The sequence below is a fragment of the Mesoplodon mirus genome, assembly GCF_964341445.2.
Source record: "Mesoplodon mirus genome assembly, chromosome: 17".
Lineage (NCBI taxonomy): Eukaryota > Metazoa > Chordata > Mammalia > Artiodactyla > Ziphiidae > Mesoplodon > Mesoplodon mirus.
The window spans coordinates 12,624,911-12,639,114 of NC_138993.1; the positions used below are offsets into that span (position 1 = coordinate 12,624,911).

The 14,204-nt window shown below is 40.1% G+C and overlaps 1 protein-coding gene across 1 annotated transcript; it reads left to right on the forward strand.

Annotated features, from left to right (window-relative positions):
* Positions 1 to 903: 903 nt before the first annotated feature.
* Positions 904 to 8,290, forward strand: RFXAP (regulatory factor X associated protein). The gene is made up of 3 exons (XM_082602038.1): positions 904 to 1,668; positions 5,362 to 5,469; positions 7,113 to 8,290. Exons 1-3 carry the CDS (start codon positions 1,186 to 1,188, stop codon positions 7,221 to 7,223), a joined length of 702 nt encoding a protein of 233 aa, XP_082458164.1. The 5' UTR covers positions 904 to 1,185; the 3' UTR covers positions 7,224 to 8,290.
* The last annotated feature ends 5,914 nt before the right edge of the window (positions 8,291 to 14,204 follow it).

The following is a 14,204-nucleotide window of genomic DNA, read 5'->3' on the forward strand; positions in this document are numbered from 1 at the left end:
AATGGACTGGTCATTTGTTGGATAACCATTGCTTTCCTTTCCAATAGGTGGAATGGGAACTGTGACCAGGGCAGGAGGAAGAAATAAAAGAAAAGAGCACATCTACCCGACAGTTTTGCTCAGAACATGGCAGGATCCGACCCGTCCCGAGACTTGGCTGAGTCAAGATTCAGCAACCAGCCATCGTGTGACAACTGGTAGAAATGATAGATCATTGTGTGGTTTTTTTTTGTTTTTTTTTTTAACATTTGTCATTCAGTATTCCTTTTCACACATTTTCACTATAGTTACTGAAAACGTTAAAGACTTACCTTAGAGGTCACAGCAAAGGCTGATATTAAAAATCAAATAAGTTTCCAAGAGAGAAAAAGGTTTCAGGAGTAAATCATTTAGTTCTCCACACAAATACTCCTTGGCCCCCGGTCTGGTCCACTCCTCCACGGTACCATTTTCAAATAGGCCGCCTCTGCCTTCCTTGACTGCTAACTACTGGGGCCCGGTTGTGACACTGCCACATCCCAGCATCACATCTCCCTGTTCAGTCAGCTTTTCAGTCAGCTTTTCAGTCAGCAGTATTTTAATGAGCGTCCTGACGCCACATAAGATTGCTCAGGAACAATCTGAATTTACATCGTGGAGTTCCAGTACAAAAGTGCTTTGAAACGTTTTAGGCAGAGTAGGTTCCAGGCAAAAGCGCTGTCCCGTCAAGCACCTCAAGACCTCAAGCGCGCTCAGCAAACCGGCGGGCGCCGGCGGTGACCGCGCGGCGCAGCATCTCCCGCCAGAGCCCACAGCACATGCGCAGTCAGACCCTCCGGCGGCCGCTCAGCTCCTCCCCTCGGAGACGCCGGGTTCCCTGAAAGGGACAGAACGTAGAGACGCTCAAGCGCGGGCTGCAGCCGCGCAGGCGCAGTCGGGGCGCCGTCGCTGAGCCAGCTACTTTTCCTCCCGCGGGTGCCGGGTCGTTGGTTTGCCAAGTGCAGTTGGGCCCGGCAGGTGCTGAAGGGTTGGGGTCGTGGACCCCCGCCAGGTCTCAGCAGCACGGAGGTGCAGGCTGTCGCCGAGGGCGCGGGGCTGGGCGCCGCTAGCGGTGCGCTCCGCCCCGGGGCCCCCGCCCCTGCCCCCGGCCAGGCCCGGCCTCCAGCCCCCGTCCCAGCCGCGGCCTCGCAGTTCACCCTGCTGGTGATGCGCCCCTGTGGAGGACCGGACGAGGCTGCGGCCGAGGGCGTCCTGCGGCAGGTTCCGGCCCTGGGGGGCAGCGCAGGGGCGGGCAAGCCCGTTCGGTACCTGTGCGAAGTGGCTGGGGATGGCGAGGAGGAGGCGGGGGAAGACGAGACAGACCTGCTGGACACTTCGGACCCCCCGGGGGGAGGCGAGAGCACGGCTAGTTTGGAGGATCTGGAGGACGAGGAGACCCACTCTGGGGGAGAGGGCGGCAGCGGTGGAGCCCGGAGACGGGGCAGCGGCGGGGGCAGCATGAGCAAGACCTGCACCTACGAGGGCTGCAGCGAGACCACGAGCCAGGTGGCCAAGCAGCGCAAGCCGTGGATGTGCAAGAAACACCGCAACAAGATGTACAAGGATAAGTACAAGAAGAAGAAAAGCGACCAGGCCCTGAACTGCGGTGGGGCCGCCCAGGCTGGCAGCGCAGGAAATGTCAAACTTGAGGTATCGGCTGGGGTCTGGGGGAGTGGGAGGTGGAAAAAGAAACCCCACTCTGGTCGCAGACCGCATCTCCAGCGCCTGCCTACCGCCTCCCAAATGGGCCAGGTTGCTGTGGCTGGACTTGTGGCTGAGAGTTAATGAGTGCTTGCCCTCAACTACAGTTTATACAAACATATGCAAAGCCTGAACGGTTCTGGTGCATCCTTTTGAGAGATGAATAAATCTCAATGAAAATGATGTGACATGTCAGCAAAGCTGTCGTTTCGGAGATCTGGGATATGGGCTGGAAGGGCAGAGAGTAAATGATTGACCTCATTCATCACTAGAGGAGCAGGCAAAGAGACTTAGGAACCTGCGTGAAATTGGTACTTGGGAGAAGATAATCTCTTCCTGTTTTCACTACCGTATTCTCGGTATCCTTTTCTTAGTATACTTATTCTTAGTACCCTGTTCTCAGTACCCCTATTAAGAGTACGCTTTTAGTGTTCTTAGTGTTATTTTCTCAGTTAAACCTATTCTCAGTTCTCTGTTCTTAGTACTCCTGTGTTCTCAGTGTCCTGTTCTCAGTTGATTTTGTTCTTAGTATCCCAATTATCAGTAAATAAGCCACTTACTACAGAATGAAATAGTCATTTGTCCCTCTGTCCCAAACGTACCCATTCACTTCAGAATTCTTTACAGAGAGAGGAGATAATAATACTTCTTTTCAAGAAGGAAGTATTTTACCTGTAGCAACTTTCTTTTTTTAATTGCCCAGCATTTACATCTACAGTTTGAGGGAAATGTACAAAAGGCAAATAGATACTGAATTCGAATCTCCCCCTCCACCCCCCCAAAAGAACCTTAATAATTTTCCTATTCTAAAATAATTTGCAGGATTTTCTTAGGGAAGAGAATTAATTGCTATAAGCAACAAATAATAGCCATTCATCTTACAGTATGGGACACTTTACCAGTTCTGAGGAATCAAGAGCTGTAAGTCTTTGTTGCAATGAGTGTAAAGAAAATTACTAACAGGGACAGGCAGGATACATTAAGGGCCAACTGTACAGTGGTGCTTTAGTAGTGGAGAGGATAGATCATTGTAGGCTGAGATATTCTAGAAAGGCTTCGCAAAGAAAATACAACTCAGTATAAGCCAGAAAGGACGGCTAATAGTATGTGCTTAATCAGCTAAGTTTCTTAATGTGGCAGGCACTGTGCTAAACTGTAAATGGAGCCTCACACCCTTCAGCAATGAGATAAGTACTATATTTTACATACGTGGAACTGAGGCACAGAGAGGTTAAGTAACTTGGCCTAGGTCATGCAGCCAGCAGGTACTCAAACCCAAGCAATCTGGTTCTAGAGCCTTCATTCTTATCTACACACTATACTGCTTCCCTAGAATTTTGGTGATGAAAAGAAAGAGAATACATTTTAGTAAAGGAAGGGAAGTGGGAATACAGAAGGCACTTTTGGGAAGGCAGCAAGGGGACCATTCTAGCTAAAGCAGGATATTTATGTGGAAAATTCACAAAAGATAAATTTAAGAGTTTGAAGCCAATTTTTGTATGATGTTGAATGCCAGGCAATGGATTTTGAATTCGGAGTCTTCAAAAGAAATTTCCTAGTTAGGAAGTAACAGGGGCTCCTACTCTGATGGGGTGGATTAAAGTCAAGAGCCTATATAGATTTAGAGAAGTTTTAGGAGATGATTATAGTAGGACTGGTAGGTGGTGATGGGGTCTTCTGCCATACTGTGAGCAGCAAGATTAGAAATTAAGATATTTAAAAATCAGTATTTCTTACACAAATCAAGGTTAAATGAGAAACAAATGTGTATAATATTTAGTCGATGTATCTAAAAATTATGCTGTGTGAGAGACACATAAAGGAACCAGGGATGAAAGAACTGACCTGTGGGATTGATCATTATCATTAGATATCTAAAAGGCTATCATTTGGAAGAAGCAGTAGACTTATTTTGCATAGTTCTGAAGTAACTAGGACTCATGGGTGAAAATCACAGGGGTTATGTGTTTCAGCTCAACCTAAGTAAACGCTCCCTACATGTTAGATATTCAAAACCAAATAGGATGCCTCAAAAGTTGGTAACTCCTTAGGACAAAAAGTGTTGAAAATTTTTGAAAAGGGAATTCCAACACTTGTAGAAGTTTGAACTAGATGACGCAAGTTTATTTTCACTACAAGCTTCTGTGATTTTGTGTTACTAACATTCAGAATGTACACAGTGCTGTGTGTGAGGTTGTGAGAATGCAGGGTATTCCACCATCAATTTCGGCATCCCATTTCTTGTGCAATAAAAATGAAGCACAGGGCTTCCCTGGTGGCGCAGTGGTTGGGAGTTCGCCTGCCGTTGCAGGGGACGCGGGTTCGTGCCCCGGTCCGGGAGGATCCCACATGCCGCGGAGCGGCTGGGCCCGTGAGTCATGGCCGCTGAGTCTGCGCGTCTGGAGCCTGTGCTCCACAGCGGGAGAGGCCACAGGAGTGAGAGGCCCGCGTACCGCAAAAAAAAAAAAAGAAGCACAGCCCCATAAGTAGTTAATCCTATGGGGAGAGAGGAAGGAAAAAATTATTTTTGTTTTCTCTGGGTATTAGATTCCTCTTTTTACAGTTTTTTATATTGTGAGGCTTAAAATGTTAAGGGATTGAACATTTTTTTTAACATCAGATTGATAAACTTCTCATAGTGAAAGAGATAAAGAAAGGGAGTATTTTAATAGACAACTCAGAGGACATTAGAAAGAAGGTCAAGAGAAAAAAAAAGCTTCAATAATAACCAAAATGAAGAGCAGAATAAGTGAATTCATACGTGGCATGGCTTATGTGACTTTATATTTGGTCAGAATTTTTGGATGTGGTCAGTATTGTATCACGGTTTTATAAGAGTCAGAATGTTTCAGTGAACTAACATTTTGTTAGCCAGGAAAATTGTATTTAAGATTTTATCAGGTCAGTGGGGATACATAGTTGGTAGTAAGCACTGCTGATTTTGTTTGAGGAATGATGTCTCAAAGAGTATGGTGTCATTTTAGGACTTGCCTGTTTTGTCTACACCAGTGGCAGGAGATTACTTGTACCAGTGCTTTCCAGTCTTTTCAAAGCCAGTTTGTCATTTTTCTCCTGGTGACTTCCAAAGTTTGAAATCTTTGTGTATCAGTTGCTTCTTTGAGCAATATTTTACTCCCCTTCCCCATTTTTTTGCTGTTGTTAATTTGTTTGTTGTTGTTTTGTTGGGCAAAAAACTATCAAGAGTGTTTCATTAGCACTACATGAATGGCCTTTGAGTTCATGTATTCAAAGGCAGGCAAACTTTGGTTTGGCCTGGATAGCTTTATCTGAGGAGGATGTTCAGTTTACACTTGGCACTTTTTTGTAATATTGAAAATCGCTCACAAATATTAAAATAGGCCCCCTTCCCGTACCCTGCCCCATTATTGATTTTTGAGACCTTCTGGAGACAGAAGATCCCAGGTTGGAAGTCCTGGAGGGAGAGGGAGTAAGGCATGTTACATAAAATTAACTGCCAACACTTTGCCTAATGACTTAAAGAGGGACTTTCTCAAAGGCTCCCAGGAACTGGGCGAGAAGGAAGAGAAGCAAAGACCTGTTCATTACATCATTGAAATGCCTCTAATCATGGATTATTATATCAACATTTAATCCTATTTGCATTTTTATCTTTGATCCCAGGAAAGTGCAGATAATATACTCTCCATTGTTAAACAGAGAACAGGATCTTTTGGGGATCGACCTGCAAGACCTACTCTTTTAGAACAAGTGTTAAATCAGAAAAGACTGGTAAATATCTGTTTGTAAAGTAGTTACAAATCTAACAAAAGTTGTTTGTTATAAATGGAACTATTTAGCTTTTGAGATCTTAAAATTTGTTAAACTGGTCATCAGAATAGAATTGTGCCTCTTGCCAGTACACGTTGGAATCTCATAAAGACAAAATTACAAAGAAAATATAATTTCACTACATAAAAATGAATATTGTAGTTAAAAATGGTGGTAAAAATAAAAATGCAAACTTGAAAATAACATATAGGAAAAACATTTGCAACAAATATGTAAAGGACTGTGGTTGGTATGGTTGACATTTTTATCAACAGATAGGTGAGGAAAAAATTTTGACCTCAATACATTGCAAAAAATATAAACAGAAAAAAGCAGAATGCTTCCCTTATATGATATGGAAAGATATTTCATATCAGTAAAAATCACACAATAAACAGTACAATAAGTGAAAATTATTTAAATGATAACACACAGTGATGTTGAGGGTTCCATGAAAGGACTCATTCTGCTGATGGCATCTTGTATTAGTACAGCACTTTAGAAAGCAGCTGGGCGGTCTGTATCAGGAGTCCTTAAAATGGTCATCCCTTCACTCAGAAATCATACTTACTGTGAAGACATTCTCAGGAAACAAATCCTAAATATAGATAAATTAAGCATAAGGATATTTGCCAGAAATGTATTTATCACAAACAGTAAAATGGTAGTTTAAACAACCTCAATGTCCAACAGTCTCATAACAGCTAAGTAGACTTTAGTACATTTACTTAATAAAGGTTGGGCAGTCTTTATAAATAAATTTTAAAGAAAAGTAATAAATAGGAAATATAATATGCTGTAATATTAAATTTTAAAAATCAGTATTTAATGATAATGTTTCCACCTTATTTGGTTTATCTTGTTCACTTTATTAGGTTCAAGGTTTTTTTACCTTCATCAATTTATATTTTAATAAAAACATAATTAGCCATAGTCTATTATATTTGTCATATGAGTATAACTATATTTAAAAATGGTGAGTGTATAAAACTGTTTTGGTTGTTTCAGAGCAGTTGTATTTCTTTTCTGAAATTTTGGTAATGTGCTAATATTACTTTTATTATACATGTATACCTATATATACACACACATACCTATACACACAGACACACACCATTTTTAATTTCTCAGAAAGACTTAGTAAACTAGTGGGAGGAGCTTGGGTTCCAGTACTAGTCATACATGTATGTGTTTCTAAACTGGCATTTAACCATGTTCACATGGTATGCCTTTTCCTTTCCTTTTTTTTTTCTTGCTGTAATCCAGTGCTGTTCTTGGCTCTTATGTTTCGTAAAGGGTATATACATGCTGGCATATCATAAAAGCATTTCTTTTGTGTGCAAAATCACCAATAAGATCAGGCTTCACCCGTGAGTTTTAGGTTTTAGTATTTGATGTATGACATCAAATTTTATTATTATTAGTTTGCAGTTTAATTGCAGTACATCAGATGCAGAAGTGAATTCAATTTAGGCATGTTTCGTTTCGTAAGCATATTGTATCTTGTGTAAGGATACAGAAGAGTAATTTTATAGCATGAATATGATCTAATCCCATAAAAATAATGCTATTAATAAATATATTTTTTATTTTTCCTTTTTAAGTCATTACTAAGAAGTCCAGAAGTGGTGCAGTTTTTACAGAAACAGCAACAGCTATTAAATCAGCAAGTTTTGGAGCAAAGACAACAGCAGTTTCCAGGAACATCAGTGTGAGCGAATTTATCAAGAAGTCCTACACATTTTTTATCGTATTGTAGTGGATGGACATATTTTTATACTAAAGATAAATGGGGTAAGGTTTGCCAGTAGAAGGTAAACAGTCATTTTCCTGTGACTGTATGTGTGCATTTGGGGACAAATAAGTATTGCACATTGTGCATCTAATCCTTTCAGATCACTGTGGATTTGAAGAAATCAGCTTATCTTTCCAAAGTAATATTTAATTACAAGGTTTTTTTAAACAAAATGTTTCTCTTCAGTCATTGTTACTGAAGGTAATGAAGCAGTTGCTTTCTGTGGAAGTCACGAAGTTAATAGATATTAATCTTGAATCATCTAACTCAGTGATTCTCATCAAGGGGCAGTTGGAAACAGATGGGTATGTTTTTGCTTGTCACGGCGACCTTGAAAACTGCTGGTTTTTAGTGAATGGGACAGGAATGCTAGGTGTCTGGAATGGTCCTCCACAACTAAGCATTATGTTACACGCAATGCCAATAATCCCCCTGTTAAGAAACACTGAGAGCTACTTGTGATGATAAAACGTAGTTGGGGCACCTAGAACTGGGTTCTCGTAATAACCTTTTCTTTGCACTTAAGACTGGAGCTGTCAAAGAGTTAAGCATATTTTCTCTGTATAAGGAAAGTGATCATTGTTAAATAGCTGTGAGATTAGGATGTGCATCTCCTTTCAGAGATGTGCTGGTAAAACCCGAGAGGGATTAACCAAGTACCCTGGAATGAGTGCATCTCCTGAAGTTGGCTTCTCTACTTCTTGTTACCTATTAGTGTTGATCTCATTTAAAACAGACACTCTTGTGTGTTGAATTTGTGAACAGTACAAATGTACCTCATCCCACCAATGTCAGGACAAAATTACTTTTTTATACTCATTTCTTTTTAAAAAAGAGATCCTGAATGTAAGAATAACACTCCAGCATTTTGTCAGTGTTTTTCAAAATTGAGCTATTTTAAGATTGTGTTACTCCTAAGTAATGTTCAAAGAGTGATGGGTAATCTGGATAGATACTTTTTTCTTGTATTTTCTCCTAGGAAAACTTTTAAAAGGCAAAGCTTACCAATAAGAGTATCAAATCAAATGTCAAGAAAGTATTTCCAGTGTTAGGACAATAAATGCATGTGCCTCAAGTTAAACTGTGCAAAAATTTGTTAGTTTCTTGGGTTTTAAGCTCTGAAATATATATCAAGTTAAACTTAGTCATGGCTGTTCTAAGATGTACTTAAGGAGAGAAGGAATCTTTATGTTCATTTTTTATGTTTTATACCTGCATATCTGTGCAAAAATGCTCTTACCAGAATTATTCATTAAAGTCCAGTTATTGACCTTTGAGTTGTCTGAGTCACTTATTCTATTCTTTAGTTGCTCCGCACCGGATGCGGAGGAATTCATTTCCATTTGTTATTAACTGTTAGCTTGTTTTCTTACTTATGGTGTTGGGAGCTTTATTGAATCCCTAGAGTATAAGTTAACTTTTGTAGTAAAAAGAAAACAAAAAACCCCAGCTTATCCTTCTTCAAATGGAACACGAGGATTAGAAAAGGAGGGAAAGTAATAGGCCAGTGAGAGCTGAATTAAAAGAAAAGGAATTGAATTTATTTATATATATATATTATATACATAATATATATTATAGAAAACAATAAGGTTTTTATATATTTAGGGTAGATTTATTGCAATGTGTCCCCAACTTTTTTATCCCTGCATATATTTATGACTCTTGTCATGTGACTTTGCTGTTCCTCCCATGGAGAGGTTGAGTTTATTTACCCCTTAAATCTGGAGGGCTGGCCCTGTGACTTGTTTTGGCCAATAGAATACAGAGGAAATAATAACATGGCAGCTCTGAGTAGACAGACTTCCAAAGGTTTTGAACACTTCGGCTAGTCCGTTTAGAATGCTACACAGCTGCCATGGTAACAAACCCAGACCAGCACAGCCTGCAGGATAATGAGACACATGGCCCAGTCACCTCTGTTGTACCAGCCAATAGCCAGTAAACAGCCAGATATGTGAGTGAGGCTGTGCTAGACTAGCTATGCCCCAGCCAGCCTGCCAGCTGACTGCAGGTGCATTTGATCTGGTCCAGACTGGCAGAACCACCCAGCTGACCTGTAGACTTGTGGGCAAGAATAGTTATGATTGTAAGCCACAGAGTTGTGGGATGGTTTGTTATGCAGCATTCTTGAAACAGTAGGTAACTGATACACCTAACTGTATAGTTGTTTCTGTGTAACAAATCACCGCAAAATTTAGTGGCTTGAAAACAGCAATTTATTATTATTTCTCACAGTTCTGTACATGATTACTATGGTTTTAAATAACTGCAAAAGCTTTCAAGGTAGGTGTGGTAGACTGCACTTTCCAAAGATGGCCACAACAAAGTCTCCCATCCCACATGCTCTTATGTGATGTGGCCCATTAAGAACTAGATTTTATTTTTCTGCCCCCTTGAATTTGAGCAGGCCCTGTGACTGCTCTAACCACATGACAAAGTGATGTGATGCTAGTTGATTTGAGTCTAGAGGAAAGGAGATATAGTAAGTGTAGATATGGTATATTTGCAGTAATAACGTAAAGGCATTCACAGCTTGCATTTTCCAGCAAAGTCATCTGCTATTGTAGACTTGGGGAAAGGAGCAGAGAGAAGTCATCTGCTAATATGGAGCGGGGGAGTTGATAAGAGGCTGTAGGAAAAGGCAAAATTAGAAAGACATTGAAGTCAGTGAGAAAGATGGCTAGTAGCTAGTAGCCTGCTAATAGTCCCCTGATAACTTTTTTCCTTCTTTCATAATAATAGAAGTTTTGGTTGGGAATGTACCCACCCAGCAATACAGCCGATTCTCACATAATGTCATGTGAAAGAATCCACACACAAATGATGTGTGGATGATTCAATTTGTATAAAGTACAGAAGCAGGTGAAACTATTACTCTTAGAACACAGAGGAGTGGTTTCCCTTTGGGTGGGGATAGAGCCTAGAAGGAGGCATGAGGAAGCTTCAGGGGTTCTGGTGATGCTCTTGTTTTGTCCTGGATGCTGGTTATGCATGTGTGTTCTGTTCATGAAAGTTCAGCAAGCTATGCGTGTATGATTTTTGTACTTTTCAGTATATATTTTTTATTTCAGTTAAAAAAAATTTTAAAGACTATTTTTCAGCTGCCCTTGCAGTTGGGTGTGCCATGTAAGTTACAGCCAATGGGCTATGTACAGAGAAGATGTGGGCAACTTCCAGACGGTGCCCTGAAGCAGGAGACAGGCAGCCCATTTCTCCTCCTCCATCCTGCTGTGTGGAATGTGGACAAAGCAGCACATCATCTGTAGACCAAATGAAGGTAATTCACTGGGAAAGCCAGAACAAGAGAAAAAGAACCTGTGTCCTTGGATGGCCTTGGGGAGCAGAACTACTATCCTAACCTGTTTTGGACTAGGGACCTCCTGTGTTTGGACTCCTACATCAAAGAGAGATGGAATTTCTTGTGTCTGCCATGGCTAGTAAGGTGTCTCTGTTATATCCAGCCAGGTCTATAGCCTCGGTAATACTGTGTGTAAAGGGATTGATGAGTTGTGCCTTAAAGGTTTGGCCTGGAAACCAGGAGCCTGAAATGGCAGTCTGCACGCAGGTGACAGTGTATCTCAGGGCTCCACCCGCCATAGAGGAGGAAAGATAAATTGCAAGCTTGAGCTCAGATGCATTTAGTGGAATAAGTGGCGGAAGTTAGGATGCTTTACTCTCAGGAATAGAAGCTAGAGTTCTCGCTGAACAGAGAAGAAATGAGGCCAACAGGGAATGTAGTTTTCTATGACATTGCAGAGCAAGTGTAGGAAGAATCAGAGAGCACGAGGTACTTCAGCCAGGAAACCAGCAGTATTCATGACAATGAATGAGCAACTGCCCCGACCTTTATTACACTACTCTGTAATGGCGGGTATATCAGTAACTCAAGCTCCTTCAACTCTTTGGTTTTAAGACCATTCCCAGGCTTCCACTTGAAGAGTGGGATTTGGAGGGATTGAATAAACAAGTCGGTAGGATTTAATGGCAGGAAAATCACTCAGGAACGGCCCACTTCAGGGAGGAAACCCAGGGGGATTTGCTTCAGCTCCTCAACCAGCAGCCCTAGAGTACTACCAAGCCTTGCTAGAAAGCGATCAGAAAAGGAAAAGGAAAGAAAGAAAACTATAAAATAGATGTGTTGCTTCAGGAGTAGTTAATCCAAATGACTATGGAGAAAAAGGAGACAACCAACAAGATGGTCCTCAAAAGAGGTGTCCATCAATGACGATATTGGCCAGAAATTATAAGTGGACTATAGTTACTTAGTTATGAATAGGGAAATACAAAGGGTCATAAGTAATGTTACCAAAAATTATATGTAAAGATATAATTATACGCACATGCATGCTTATATACAAAATTGGAAGTTGCAAAGGAAAATTGGGGTGCTGGTAGCATGGGGTAGAAGAATAGGAACTTCAGTGGTTGGGAGACAATATCTTTTATCAAAATAATCCTTTGTACTGCTTGAATTTTTACCATGCACAGATGACCCTTTCAAAAATATTTTTCTTATTACAAACTGAAATCCTATTACAGATTGAAAACAGTAGACAGGATATGCTTTTTCCTTTGCTTTCTATTTCAGCTTATAGGAAGAAATACATTTTTACTAATGAATCTTTATTTCCATATACATAGCACTTATTTATAGTGAGATTTCCCCTCCTGGAGTTTCTTACCGTCTTTTCTGTTTCTGAGGCCCAAAACTTTACTTCCTTACTGGAGGTACATAATATAAAAACATGACCAGATGATACAGATTTTCTAGCACTTTATAATTTTCAAAACAATTGTGCATACATACTTGCTCTTCACAATTCCATAATGTATGCACAACAATTATTACTTTATAGATACAGAAGCAGGCTTGCAGAGGTTAAGCTGCTTGCTCAAGATCACACAGCTCTTGGACTTAAATCTAGTAAGCAGTGTGATCCGTGTACATGAACATGATGAGGCCAGTGCAGTTTGAACGTGAACTTTACTTTTACCAGTGGATGCACTGTCACTGGGCCATGAGAATAAAGCTTTTGTATATTAAGCCTTGAGTTTTAGAATGTGTTAAATGACAGATTTTATTTAAACCAACCCTAATTGTGTTACTTCAGAACACAATTTAGAAGGTACCTTCCTATGTGCTAATTCCTTTGAACCTCAAAACATGGCATGGCAAGTACTGTCCCTGTTTTTGGATAAGGAAAGAGAGAAGTGACATAAATAACAGGTCTTACTATTAGAGGCAGAGTTAGGATTTAAAGCTAAATCTTCTGTCTCCAAAAATGATGCTCTTGCCGCAGTAGAATGTTGATGCTAAATCAGCAGCTATCATTTTTAAGTACCTAGTTTCGAACCCAGTAGGTGCTTCAGTAAAGGCTGAATTTAAAAAAAACTTTCTGTATACACATGTATATAATTTTATATAAATACAGCAGTGTAATCATATCGTATATATATATGGAGGGGTGGTTTTTTTTGGGCTTTCCCCTTTTGGTCCTTTTTGTGGTTCCCCCACCGTCTTCCATGTATGTCAGCAGGGATTCTGCTTTTTTTTATGTTTGTGTAATTTTCTATAGATACACATATATACACATTTTGCAACTGTCACTGTTACATAAAAACGTGGGTGTATTATACACGTCAGTATACTGCTTTTTTACACACCAGTACTGTGTAGAAGGTCCCTGAGTCACTTGTGTAGCTCGAATTCATTGCTTCAGTGGCTGCAGAGCATCTCATGATGCGAACGTACCATCATATTTAATCATTCCACTGTTGTGGTGTCTGGTTTTCTGCCACTATGAGCAAAGCTGCAGCAAACGTCCTTGTGGTGTGTCCCTAGGTAGTGGTGTTTACTGCTGGTTCTCTGGCCTTGGGATGGATTCTCAGGAATGGGATTGTTGGGTAGAGGGAGATCTATAGATACATGTTTCCTTTAAATAGATACCGTTATATTCCTTTCCCCTCAAAAGGCTGTATCACTTCACACATCCATCAGTAACAAGGGAGAATTTCTTTTCCTGGCATTTTTGCCAGCAGTAGGAGTTACTGTTCTTTTTTAACTCTTGCCTTTCTGATAGCTATGTACTGCTAGTTGTTACATTTATTAGCGTTTCCCTGAATGCTGGTAAATTTGAGCACCTTTTCATATGCTTGATTTACTCTTCTGTGAATTGCCTCGTCGTGTCTTTTGTCTGTTTTTCCATTAGGCTCCTTTTTTCTACTCAGTGTGTAAAACTCTGGTGACTATTATAAAAATTAACCCTATGTCGTTTATATTTTTTTTCCACTTCTAAAATTGGTCTATTTACCTTTTTATGGTATTTCTTGCCATGCAAGCTTTCAATTTTTGAATATTTGAACATATCTGACACTTCTTTTATGGCTTCTAGGTTCTCAGTCTTGGTTTAAAAGGTCTCAATTTGGGATCTTTCAAATGATTGTTGATTTACAACTTCCTGTTTCTTTTTCTAGAATTGGAAAATATAATTAATATGGATATTGGCAAGTAGTCCTGATTTCCTTTGTGTAACTAATTGGCATGGAAATTTTAGTGTTCTTATCATCATCACTCCCTCAGTTTCTAGCTTTCTTTAACTATGAAAATGAGTGTTCTAATCATGACTACAGATGCTGTTGAATGGTACATACATAGGACCTGTATTCAGATAGCAGTTTATTTGGAGATAGGCTGAACTTTCATTTGTTTAGCAGACTTGCCTCACTATAGGAAAAAAAACTGATCAAAATACTGCCTTTATTGAGTTTACAGTTAATATTTGCAAAACATTTTAGTGAGAATACTTGACATGTTTACTAATTAGGTGAGTTGATCTCATCTTCTAACTTTCCCTATTATCCTTAACATGTATAAATAATCGTTTGTACTATTCTAATG